At 36.0% G+C, this 13710-nt stretch overlaps 1 protein-coding gene across 1 annotated transcript in view; it reads right to left on the bottom strand.

Annotated features, from left to right (window-relative positions):
• The window catches only part of Rad50 (RAD50 double strand break repair protein), a 103294-nt gene extending 92781 nt beyond the window's left edge, over positions 1–10513 (bottom strand). The window contains exons 1-2 of the mRNA XM_076856448.2: positions 10094–10513; positions 8675–8758 (exon numbers count right to left, since the gene is read on the bottom strand). Of these exons, the coding sequence (XP_076712563.2) occupies positions 8675–8758; positions 10094–10222 (213 nt within the window). The 5' untranslated portion in view covers positions 10223–10513. The remainder of the gene's footprint in view (positions 1–8674; positions 8759–10093) is intronic.
• Between the last annotated feature and the right edge of the window lie 3197 nt (positions 10514–13710).

Here is a 13710-nt window from a genome sequence, read left to right as displayed (position 1 = left end):
TCAAATCAATTGCTTTCATAGGATATTTCTTTGAGTGAATTTTAGTACCATGTGTCTTCAAAAGAATTGTCCATTTTACTTTTCTACATTTTTTCGCATAAAGTTGCTCACAACACTCCCTGTAAGATCTGTAGCTCTTTCTTCTCTTTCATTCCTAATCTTGGCAATTTGTCTGCCTTTTTTATCACTTCGCTTGGAAGTTTATTAATTTTATTAAGCTTTTCAAAGAACCAGCTTCTGGTATCAAAGATTTTCTCTATTGTCTGTGTTGTATTTCACTGACTTACCCTCATCTTGATTATTTCCCTCCTTTTGCATATTTGAATTTCATTAGCTTTTCTTTTTTTTTTTTGGTGTGTGGTGGGGAGTACTGGGTATTGGATCCAGGAATGCTTAACCACTAAGCCTTTTTATATTTTATTTTGAGTTAAGGTCTTGCTAAATTGCTCAAACTGGCTTTGAACTTGCAATCCTCCTGCCTCAGCCTCCCAAGCCACTGGGATTAAAGGTGTGTACCACTGTGCCCAGCTATAGTCTATGCTTTTAATTCCAAATATTTTCTAATTTTCCTTGTGACTCTTTTTTTATCCATAAATTATTTATAAATGTCAGAGTATTTTCAAATATTCCAGGATACATTTTTGTTACTGATTTAGAGTTTAAGTCTGGTGTGGTCAAAGAACACACTCTATATGACTTCAATCCTTGTAAATTTACTGACAGTTCAGTATTATTTTCCTTCAGTTTCAAAAACTTCCTCTATAATAATAGTGTAATTGTGATAAATTACCTTTTTAATTTTTTAATTAAGTCATTTTTTTTATATTGGGGATAGAATGCAGAGATACTACCACTGAACTACATCTTCAGCCCTTTAATATTTTATTTTGAGCCAGGATTGGTGGCATATGCCTGTAAATCTAGTAGAACTGCAAGTTCAAGGCCATCCTGAGCAACTTAGTGAGGCTTGAAGCAACTTATGAGACCCTGTCTCGAAATAAAAACAGCTGGGGATGTGAATCAGTGGTAGAGATGTGCCCTGGGTTCATTCCCCAGTATCAAAAAAGAAAAAAATAATATTTTGAGACAGTCTCATTAAATTGCAGAGGTTGCCAAGACTGGCCTCCAACTTGCTATACTCCTGCCTCAGCCTCCTGAGTAGCTAGGATTATACACATGTGCCAACACACCTGGCTGGTTCCACTAAATGTTTACTATATTCTAGACATTGTGGATGTTACATTGAGTAACCTTTAAAAAGGGTTCTGTTCTAGCAGTTAATTTATTGATAGGTTAGCTTGAGTCTGTCAAAGCTTGGTTGGAGGTTCTGTTATGGTGGCCTTTCTGAGGTCTCAATTATAATACTGGAGAGTTCCATAAGGTCTTTCCACTCTGGCATGTCAAGAATCATATGTCTTCCAGCATGTGTGATCTCTTTAATCCACTCAACATGTGGTACCAGCACTCACCCTATTCAGTACTTTTTCTCTGCTAGCCATCATTGAATCTCATTCTGGACATGATTAGCTTGTATTTTCCCCAAAACTCAAAGGATCCTTATGTACTTTTCCAGTGCCCTCTCTGCAAAAATCCTACTCCAGTACCCTGCTCCATAAATTCCTCAGCAAATATAAACTTTTCAGTTTTATTTGCTTAAATATGTCTCTGTTCTCTGTTGAATTATAATTCCATGTCCTGAAGTTTACAAAATGTCCCTAAGTAAAAAGTTAGAATATAGTCACCTCATATGCTCTTCTTTTTTCAGTGAACATGATCTGTTGTTCAATGCCTGCAAACAGTTCCTTCAAATATTTTTTTCCAGTTTCATAGTTGTTTATCTTGAGAGTATAATTGTAATACTCACAATTCTGACCAAATTAGAAATCCTAGGTTCTGCTTTTTTAAGTTAGAAAATATTCTTGTTTTAATTATTTGACATTAGTTCCTCAAAACACTCAACAAGCATTTATAAAGTATTTTGTAGCTTTCATGTGTTGTTTTTGTTTAAAATGACAATTTTTTTTCTTTAGCACATGGAAGACTAATAGATTGAACAAGAGTAGAAAAGATATGCTTAACACCATCATAATTGAAGTACAGGGTGCTCAGGAATCACAAAGGAGAGCGCAGGGAAAAGATATTGTAAAAGAAATGAATGTTTAAACTGAGACCTGATAGATGAGAAAGAATTGGCCAGATGAAAAGATTTGAGTCACTGAGTGGCTAAAATACAGTTGACCCTCAGTAACAGAGGGTTTCACCATCTGCAAATTTAACCAAGTTTGAGTAGAAAATATTTTGGGAAACAAATGCATCTGAACTGAATATGTAGACTTATTTCTGTATCATTGTTTTAACAATAGAATATAAGAACTTTTTCCATAGCATTTGCATTGTATTAGGCATTATAAGTAACCTAGAGATAATTTAAAGTATATGAGAGGATGGGAGTAGATTATATGTAAATATGACATCACATGTCTCTATGTTTTCTATGAGACTGAAACATTGTTGGATTTTTGGTATTCTGTGAGGGAAGGGATTTCTGGAACTAATCCCTATTGGATTCTAAGAGACAACTGTAATTTCAGAAAGTAGGGAAAAGTAAAGAGAAAAAAGTGAATCCAGCAATTAAGAACTTTCTGAAACATAGTTTTTTTAGACTTAAAGTGAGAGAAGAAAGCACTAAAAGATTTGAACCAAAGGAATTACATGTAGTAAACATTTTAGAAGAATCATTTCTCTTTAGGGTGAAGAGATTGGACTGAAGTAAGTCAGGAAAACAGCGTGGACAAGGTTTTAGCTCTGAAGATGTAGGTAAAGAGGAAGAGAGTTCTGGACTGAACTCTTAGGATAGAGAAAAGGTGGCCAGAGTTTAATAAAAAGCTATGAAAGGGCTGGGTATGTGGCTCAGTAGTAGAGTGCTTGCCTAGCACATAAGGCACTGGGTTGAATTCTCAGCACCAAATATAAATAAATAAAATAAAAGTCCACCGACAACTAAAAAAAAAATATATATATTTATTCAAAAAAAAAAAAAGCCTTGGAGGACATTCAGTCATTTCATCCTAAAGAGAGGAGTTCTAAGGGTTTAATTCTCAGTAGTTCAACTAAGGAGCTATGCATCTAAGAACCAGAAAATTAATTTGTTTATAATGTCCCCACTATCAGGCCAAATGCATGTATTCATTTTCCATGGCATTTACCTTTCTAGAAAGGTAAATCTACCTGGTAAATATCAAATTAGTAAATGGAGTTCAAGCTAAGGGTATCCTTCTATCAAAATATTGTTGTTGATGTTCTTACTGAGAAAGAGGCACTTTGAGTTATTTAGATTGTGTTAATCTAATATACTTAAGGACAATTTCTATCCAAAAGAATAAAATAAATAATAAGCCCTTCCCTTTCCAAACAATTTATACCTAAACTATTAGACAGGTCAAAAGAAAGTACATGGCCATGCTGGCTGAAGACCTGGAGAGAGATTCACACAGGAGCTCAGCATGGAGTAGGATAAATGAGTTTATGTAGACTAAGAAGGGTATTCACATGAGGAGAGATCTTGGCACAGGGTTTCAAGAGTCTTAGGGTATCAGAGGTCAAGCAGGATGAAAAAGACATTCATAATCAGAATAATACAGTTCAGGAGAGGAGTGTCCACACTGGGAGAAGGGATGATATGAGAATTCAGAGTCTAACAATGCTGCACAGGGGGTCCACATGAGGGAGAAGACTATTGGCAGATCTAGATCAGAGTAGTGTAAACATCTCTTCAAGAGCTTAGCTGGTACAATGTATCAAATTGAGAAAGGTGTCCAAGGGAGGGGAATGAGGAGGTCATCCAGTTCAGGAAGATAGAGCTGAAGCAGAATGGGACAGCATCATGTGAAGGAGCTAGCTGAGGAGTCAAGAGCCCAAACAAGGTAAAGAGGCATCAAATATGGGAATGCAGTCTGCCCAACGTGGGGTGTTGGAGCCCTGGTGCAGTGATGACAGATTCATGATATATAGGGAAACTGATCAAACTAGTAAATACAATAAGAATGTAGTCAGTTTTCTTGAGTCTCATTCTCTTCATTGTATTTAGCAGGCAAATACCCAACCTTGGCTAAATTCAACTGTCCAACTTATTGCTTGCCACTGAATAATTGAACAAGAGTGAAAAAACACAGTCATAACAACTGTTCTCTCTTTATATTTTCACACATAAACTTCAAGACTCCTGACACTGTCATGCAACCCTATAACATTTTCCTAGTCAATTTATTTGATGAGGTAAAAACTATTTCACACATTTTTGAGCCTAAATCAACCCTTCCTCCCACTCTAGGCCAATAACTTCATGTCTTTTTTCCTTTGTGACTACAGAAGCAACCAAAAGAGAACTTACTATTCTTTCACTGCTTACTTTTCCAATCATGTATTGTTACATTAGCTAAACAGTGCACCCTCCTATTAATCCTTCCAGCTGGGCAATGAATCCTATCTCTTCTTGTATACTCAAGGATTTTGCTCTGCAAATATCCCCTCTCTTGTATCAATTTTTCCCTTTATCCACAGTCATTCTTATTAGTCTACAAATGTTCTAGAATGTCCGATTTTTAAAAACATAATAAAATAAGAATAAGCAACTAACCACCTCTTTATCTTTTACACCTCTTTAGCTATTGCCCTATTTCTGAGTTAGTTTAGCAAAACTCATAAAATTATTCTAAGTTTCACTTCCTTGCCTCCTCCTTTCTCTGAAACTAGTTTTATCAAAAGCACCTATGGGTTCCATATACCCAAACATTCTTCTTAAGTACTAGCATAGGTAGAGTTGATAGCTCCCACCTTGTAACACTTTATTTGCTTGTCTTCCAAGATATAATTCTCCCAATTTTCCTCTTTATTAATTGTACTTTAGTATCCTCTGCTGGTTCCTCCTCTTTGTGATCTCTAAATCCATTAGCTCTAGTGTTCCAGGTTCAAGTCTTGGATTCTTTTCTATTTACTCTCCCCATTTGAATTAACCAAACCTTTTAAATTAATATGTAGAATTAAGTGTATATATCAGTGGTTTCTAATTTTTTCTCTAGGTCTAACTACTCGCTTGGATAAACTTCTATTTGCCAAATGGACAGCTCTTCTGGATATCTAACAGGCATCCCAAATTTACATGTTTAAACCAGATCCACCCAAATCTCTTTTTCTAGAGTTCCCCTATTACAATAAATGGTCAAACGTTTTTTTTTTTTTAATATTTATTTTTTTAGTTCCAGGTGGACACAATATCTTTATTTTGTTTCCATGTGGTGCTGAGAATCGAACCCAGTGCCTCACCCATGCCAGGCGAGCGCGCTACCACTTGAGCCACATCCCCAGCCCAATGGTCAAACTCTTTTAACCACCTGTTCAAGCAAAAGAAAACCTTGAAATCATGCTTGGTGCTTTTACATCTCTCATACACTATTATCCAAACTATTACCTCATCTGTTGGTTCTACCTTCAAAACATCCCAAATCCAGCATTTCTCACCACTTCCACCACTAACTTCAGCAGGTCACCAATATTTCTCATCTAGATTATCACAAACACCTAAATTAGTCTCTGTTCTCCAATCTTTGCTAACTACAGAAAGCAGATAGCTTTCTCTCAGCTGTCAAACTGGTTGTTATTATTATTATTATTATTATTGGTACCAGAGATTGAACCCAAGGGTGCTTAAACACTGAGTCACACCTCCAGATCTTTTCATTTTGAGACAGAGTATCGCTAGGTTGCTTCCAGCCTCACTAAATTGCTGAGGCTGGCTTCAAACCTGCAATCCTCCTGCCTCAGCTGCTGGGATTACAGGTGTGCACCACTGCACCTGGCTTAGAATCTCCTGTTTTAGGAAAACTTAGTCCCTTTTAACATAAATAAGACCATGTTCTTTCCCTACTCAATATCTTCCAATAGATTTCTACTTAAGAATAGAATCCAAGATCTCATAGAATTCAGTCCTTTCTATTGTTGTGACTGAATTTTCTACCATTTTCCCCTGCACTTTGCTCTTCTTGGTAAGAAAACCAAATATGTTCATACCTCAGGGACTTTGCCCTTAAATATTAAGATCAAATGTATGTTCTTACTCCATATTCTTAACAATTCACTCTTCTTGAATGAATATTTAAAAGACAACTGCTTGCTGTGTGAAAAGGAGAGAACTTCAAGAATTAGAGCAGAAAAACAACTTAGAAGACTAGTATTTAACAGTTCAAGGGGAAAATAATGGTGGCTTGTACCTGGAAAGTATTGGCAATGGAATGAAGAGGACAAATTCTGGGCACAATTTAAAAGGGTAGCTAAGAATGGCTGATGAATTGGAAACAAGGTGAGATACAACAATCAATCAAAGACAGCCCATAGAGTTTGACATGAGCAAATGTATGGATGATGATATAATTTACTAAATTGGTATATTTAAGTAGTAGCAGACTTAACAATGTGGGAGGAATGGGGATACAAGGAATCAAGAGTTCTATTTGAACATACTAAGTTTGAGATGCCTAGTAAATACCCAAACAGCTAGACATATACCTAAAGCTTAAGAATGAGGTCAACGTTAAATACATAAATTTGGGACTCATCAGTACTTAAATTCATGAAACGGAATGAGATCACCCAAGAGAGAAGACAGAAAAAAGGCTGAGTGTTAGGGCACAACAGCATATAGAAATCAGACAAAGGTAGATCCAGCAAAGACTAAGAAATGGCAAATAAAAAGGGAGAAAACCATAAGATTATGATGTCATAGAAAGCAAAAGGGAATTTTTTTTCTTTTAAGAATAACTGAATCAAGGGCTGGGGCTGTAGCTTAGTGGTAGAGTTCTTGCCTTGCATGTGTGAAACACTGGGTTTGATCCTCAGCACCACATAAAAATATATTTAAAAAAAGAAAATTGAATCAAATCTGCTGAGAAGTTAATGAGAATTTGAAACTGACCATTCTATCTGGCAACACAGAGATTCCTGGTGACCTTACAAAAGCAATTTTAGTAAAAGAAGAAGAAAAAAACCTGAGTGGAATAGACAGAGGGGGAACTGGGAGGCAATGAAGTATACATACAACCCTTGTGAATTCTCCTACAAACTGAAAGAAAACAAAGATAATAGCTAGAGGTTGTTTTGGAGTACAGGGAGAATTTTTTATCTGAACACTGGAGCATATTTACAAGCTAATGTGAATGATCCTATAAGGAGAAACTACTAATACAGAAAGAGAAGGAACTAAAGAGCAAAATTTTTTAGTTGATAAGAGGGATGGATGGGCTCCAGCCTCCAAAAAGAATTGGTTCATTTTTAGAAAAAATGAAAATCAATTTACCCTCACTACAGGAGAGGAAACTATATAGGAATGTGTACATGGTAGTTTCATAAATTTCATGATTGGAAAAATGAGAGAATGTATCTGGTTCCTCCTGTTTCTCAATAAAATACAAGGCAAGATCATTAGTTGAGGAGAGTACATTGTGGATTTAACAAGAGAGGTGGAAATAGTTATTTCAGAAAAATAGTTATTTGCTACTCAGTAAAGGTACCAAATAATAATATAATATATGAAAATTCATAAATACCTTCAAAATTATAGCTATCTTCAGTTACATAGCAGTGGACACAACTTAAATGACCAGTAGGGGGTTGGTTAAACTACAGGATATAAACTCAATGGAAAATTACTTAGTAACTTAAAACAATGAAACAGAAACATGTGTGGGTGTGTGTGTGTGTGTGTGTGTGTGTGTGTGTATTAACAGATCCACAGTATGTCACTAAGTAACTTTTACACTATAAAATAAAATTCTACTGATATGTTTAAAGATAAATATACCAAGTGTACTTATAAAATCACACAGGCATGGTTTTATAAAGACAGAAAAAGGCCTGAAAGAAAATACAATGAACTCTTAACCTAGTGGGACTCAGGGCAGGGATCAGTGAGAGAAGCACACAACTCCACAAAACATGTATGTATGTATGTGTGTGTGTGTGTGTATATATATATATATATATTTGTTTCATAGATAGGCCAAATCCTATGTCCTTTCCACATACTAATAGTATAAACACCAAAATTCAAACAAGGATTCATATGCAAATGGTCATCTTGGAATATTTTAATGAAAAAACTAAATGTAGTCTAAATGTAAAAAAAATGCAACTACTAAAAATGTTCATAAATCAAAGACTAAAAAGAAGCAATCATATAACATAAGCCCATATTAAGAATTTTAAAAATATTTATTTTTTTAGTTGTAGTTGAACACAATACCTTTTTTAAATTTATTTGTTTTTATGTGATGCTGAGGATCACACCAGGGCCTTGCACATGCTAGGCAAGCACTCTATCACTGAGCCACAACTCCAGTCCATGACATAGGACTTTTATGAATAAAGTGTAGTGGGGAAAAAAATTTAAAACGCTGAATACAAAATTAGATACAATATGACCTCAGTTATGTAAAACAATATGTAAAGTAAGAGAAAAACAGATAAAAATATCAACAATGGTTATAACTGGGTGCAAAGACTGTGTGTGTAGGTGACTTTCATTTCTATACTTTACCACTGCCAATTTCTCTACAATAAGCCATTATCATTTTCATAATTACAAAAATTTTATTTTAAAATGAAGTTTTACTAGCACCATTACCTTGGGATCATGAACAAATGTATTTCCTTTGGTTCCAGGAGGGAAATCTCCAGTACAAATATACTTTAGACATTCAATGATGGTCTAAAGAAATAGAAAATTATACTAGTTATAAGAGAACTGCTTAAGTTTACCATAAATATTAATTCATTACTAAAATATTTCTCATGGAGATTATAAGAATATGATTAGGAAAAATTTGACAATATAAACTCATAATAAAGATAACATTAAGAGTTTAAGAATAATTGCTGTAAGCTCATAGAAAAAGCTATATAATTTAAAAGGCATCCTAAAATAAAGAATTCGTGATTTAGAAGAAAAATATTTCCAAAACAACTGTTAACAATTACACACAGATTCCTATATGCAAGTAGTGAATTCTCCCATTAACCCTAGGCCATAGAAACTATTTTTACACCATATTATGAATCAAAAAACTAAGGCAAAACTAAGACTTAAAACTAGACCTACAGTGAAGTTAGGTCACTTGCCAGCAGTCACACAAGTAATAAATGATGAGGCAAAAAAATCTGTATTCAGGTGGTCAGTGCTCAAAAACACTTTATTAGTCTTCCCTCCTTCCCTTCAAAAACACTTTATTAGTGCACTTAGTACAATGCTGAGAAAATAATAGATATACAACATATAACATTTTTACATAAATAAAAGTAGACAACAGTCTAGCATTCAACTCTCAACCTTCCCTTTCTACATGCTTTTCACAAATTCTTCCCTTAGACTCTGCTTATTCTTATACTGATAATGTTTTGCTTTTCTCAAGCTATTATTTCTGGACCAGAACACCTCTTGGTGCTCACTCAAATTTTTACTCAAATTTCTAATATTACCTGGGCTTTTAACAATAGCAGTAATCAAGCTCTGCTCCAACTTTAATTGGGCAAAAGTAAAAAAAAACTAAGTAACAACAAAATACAGTTCTCCAATTGAACCTAAATCCTCACTACATCGGTTTCATTTTAAAGTCATTTCGTTTTCCATTTATTAGGCTTAACAGTGGGCATCTTTACCATGTGTTTATTTATCATACTTCATAACTTTTTAAGGAATTCCTGTATGGGCCAACTACTGGAAAATGAATATTATGCTTCAAAAGCAAGGGGGCAGGGGTAAATAACAGCAGCATGAGCCAAAGGTCTTCAGGTAGGACCGTGAGCGAGTTCAGGTCTCTGGGATTCTCAACGACACCGGTCCACAGGGCTGTCCCAGACACCCAAACTGCTTGGGACTGGGATGACGCAAAAGGCCACGCCCCGATTCACTTTCTAGGCCTCCAGAAGCACAGTAATAAGTACGCCTCTCCTTTCCCTAATCAGAGGTCATAACTCCCCCAGGGATTTTATTTTCTGGATTCGTAACATGGGGCGAGTAAACGGAAGGCGGCTACTCAGGACTTACCGTCTTCCCTGCCCCATTGGGTCCAACCAAAATTGTGAGGGGGCTGAAGAAAGTGATAATTTGCTTATCTTTGTCCTCTATTCCAAAACTCCGCACGCCCAGAATGCTCATCTTTTCGATCCGGGACATTTTTGCAAACGTCTCGTGTCTCGACACCAAAGGACCTGGAGCCCACCGAGGTTTAACAGTGAGGCTGCAGCAGGGCGAGCGTGGGACGAGAAAGGCACAGGAAGGCCAAAAGTTCCGAGGGCGAGCAGCGAGAGGGGGCAGGGGCTCAGGCTGGAGCCCTTCCTTCCACACTGGCTTCCTTTCCGGCTGGAGGGCGAGAGGGAAGGAGACTGGCTCGAGAATACCGCCCGAAGACAAAAGCAAAGGCCGAGCAACCCCGCAACCGCGCGAACTCACAGATTCCCGCTACAGCGGCCCCACAGGTCACGTGGGCCCGAGCGCGTCTACGTCACACGGCGCACGCCCGGTGCTCGCCGGGAAGCGAGGCGTGCGGCGCGCAGTAGTGCCTTCTTCCAGGTACCGTCCGCGTTTTGACCAGGTGCTGTTGCGGGTTGATGCGGATTATAATTTCTTGCTGGTGCGCGGCAGCACGAAAGGAAGACCGTGGCTTGTGATGGGTCGCGCTGCGTTTCTCAGTGCGTTATCCCCGGGACTCTTGGAATGGGGTGGAATCAATTGTGTTCCAGAAACGTCAAAACTCACTCTCATTCCTTGATGTCCAGGGGTTTCCGTGGATCACAAGAGTGTGAATACGTCATCGCAATGGAATGTGTGCCTGTATATTCTTATGGTTAAAAGAAACTCAATTTCCAATTGATTGTGAATATTGCTAGTTATAACTCACATAAATGCCCTTTGAGTTCTACAGTAATTTTTATGAGTGTAAAGGGGCTTTTAAGACAAATCCTGAGAACTACTGTAGTAGGACTCTAAGCGTTCTGCAAATATGTAGAATGTAAAGGAAATAGAGTCCTAACGCACTTCCACAGGAAAGAGATACCTTTTCCCCCCATTGGTACCAAAGGTTGGTAGTTAGGGCCTCGCTAAATTGCTGAGGCTGGCTTTGAACTTGGGATCCTCCTCTGAACTTGGATCCTCCCAAGCCAGTGGGGTTACAGGCATGCACCACTGCACCTAACAGGGATAGACAACTTTAAAATAAGGGAAGGAGAAATCACCTTCCGAAATGGAGAATATTGCTTTCTTGGAAACAAACTTAATGGAAGGATACAACATGTAATCACCTATAGGTAAATCTTCGAAAATAAATTTCTGGAAGATATTAAAATTAAAAACTTTAATGCGATGGTATAATTTGCTCCTGAGATGGAAAAATGTAGGAAATGCTGTCCAATCACACAATCCAAAGAAAATAATATACAGAACCTAATACGTAAACCAAAAAATTTCATGTGTTTAGGAAAGCAGATGGGGAAAGCCAATGAGAAGTAGTCTCTTGCACTACCAAGTAAGAGAACATGAACACATCATTTATTACAAGAGATTTAAAATTATCAATGCAACAAAATGGACTAAAATTATATATTTATGTCTTAGTTGACAGACCAGTGTAATAAAACAATGGGAAAGGTTAAAGACCCTTTATCCCCAGTTTTTAAAGATGTGGTAAAATACATAAAAAAAAAAATTTAAATCTTGACCATTTTAAGAATACAGCTCAGTGACATTAAATATGTTCACATCATAGTGCCAACATCATCACCTTCTGTCTTTCCATTTTGCAGAACTGAAACTCTATAGCCATTGAACAGTAACACCATTTACCAACTCCTGGAAACCACCATTCTATTATCTGCCTCTATGATTTTTGATTATTTTTAATAATCTTGTTGAAGTTGAATTACAATATTTGTCTTTTTGTGACTGGCTGATTTCACTGAGCATAATGACCTCAAAATTCATCTATGGTGTAGCAATTGTTAGAATTTAAATCCCTTTTTTAAGGCTAAGATTCCATTTTGTGTATACATCACATTTTGTTTATCCATTCATCTGTCTATGGCATTTGGGTTGCTTCCATGTTTCCGAGTATTGTAAATAATGCTGTTGTGAATATGGGTGTATGTATATCTCTTTGAGACCATGCTTTCATTTCTTTTAGGTGTATACTCAAAAAATGGATTTCTAGGTTATATGGCAATTCTTTTTTTAAATTTTTTGAGGGACTGCCATGTTTTTTCTCACCGCAGCTGTACCTTTTTACATTCCAGTGTACAAAGGTTTCAATTTATCAACATCCTCATCAACACTTGTTATTTCTGTAGTCATCCTAGTGAGTGTGAAGTGGTATCTCATTTATATTTTTAATATGCATTTCAATAAAGTAAATGATGCTTATTGTCCATTCGTATATCTTCTTTTGGAGAAAAAGCTATTCAAGTAAATTTGAAAGTCAAGTTTATTGAACCATAATTTCATACCATAAATTCACCATTTTCCAGAATACAGTTCCATGAGTTTTGACAAATATAAAGATTCATTCCCCACTAAGACCACTGAGAAAAAATTTTGTGGATTTCAGAATATCAATAGGAACAAAAAAAAGCAAGTCTATACCTTATTTTACTTATTACTGTAAGTTCCAGATAGATGAAGATCTAGATACTCTAAAGGAATAAAAGGTCAGAAATGTAATTACTTCTACTTTAAAGGAGAATTTTGTGACTCAAAGTAACAAGAAATTAGTAATGACTTAATTGCATGTCTCTAGTCTCAATATGAAGTCCCCAGCATTACTCCTTATGCTGTTTTGCTTTTAAAAAAAAAAAAAAAAAAAAAGTTGGGAGGGGGATTAAGAGAGAGAAACTTAACTTAACTTGAATCAAATTCAACCAGACCTTTAGATTTAGCTTCCAGTTAACAGGAATTATAAGGATTAAATTAACAACATTGTAAAGAAAAGGTAATTCCAGAAGATGGAACGTGTTATAAGACATTGGCTCAGGCTCTCATGAGATTAGTGTCATTAAAGCAAGGACTGTTGTGGACTTTAAAGAATTGTTTGAAATTAAAGATATTTGAGGTACACATCACCTAGATGTATCACATGCTCTTGGTTTGCACATAGACATGAGGAATATTTGGGGGACACATTAGGAAATTTGAATGTAGACTGGAAACTAGATGATAAAAAGAAGCATCATTAATTTTATTATATTAGATATATTTTATTATATATCATTAATATTTATAATATTATTTCTGATATTTAAGAAAACTTTCTTGGGCTGGGGTTCTAGCTCTGGTAGAGCGCTTGCCTGGCATGTGTAAAGCACTGGGTTTGATTCTTGGCACCACATATAAATAAATAAAATAAAGGCCCATCACCAACTTTAAATAAAAACTCTCTTGCCGTATAAGAAAACTATATTTTTGAGATACATATGGATGTATTAGTGATGGTGTCATACTGTCCATTGGAGACTTTAAAATACTTCAGAATAAATTAGTAAGTTGAAAGGGGAAAAAATGGAAATGACAAGGTAGCCAGATTCCATTACCAAAAAAAAAAAAAAGAAATCAACTTTGTAACAATAGGAAACTATAAAACCAAGGCAAAGCTCTGGGATTGGTGTAGAAAATCTTTT

Source organism: Callospermophilus lateralis, chromosome 5, assembly GCF_048772815.1.
Source record: "Callospermophilus lateralis isolate mCalLat2 chromosome 5, mCalLat2.hap1, whole genome shotgun sequence".
Lineage (NCBI taxonomy): Eukaryota > Metazoa > Chordata > Mammalia > Rodentia > Sciuridae > Callospermophilus > Callospermophilus lateralis.
The sequence above is the reverse complement of the archived record's forward strand: the minus strand, read 5'-3'. Positions and strand labels throughout refer to the sequence as shown.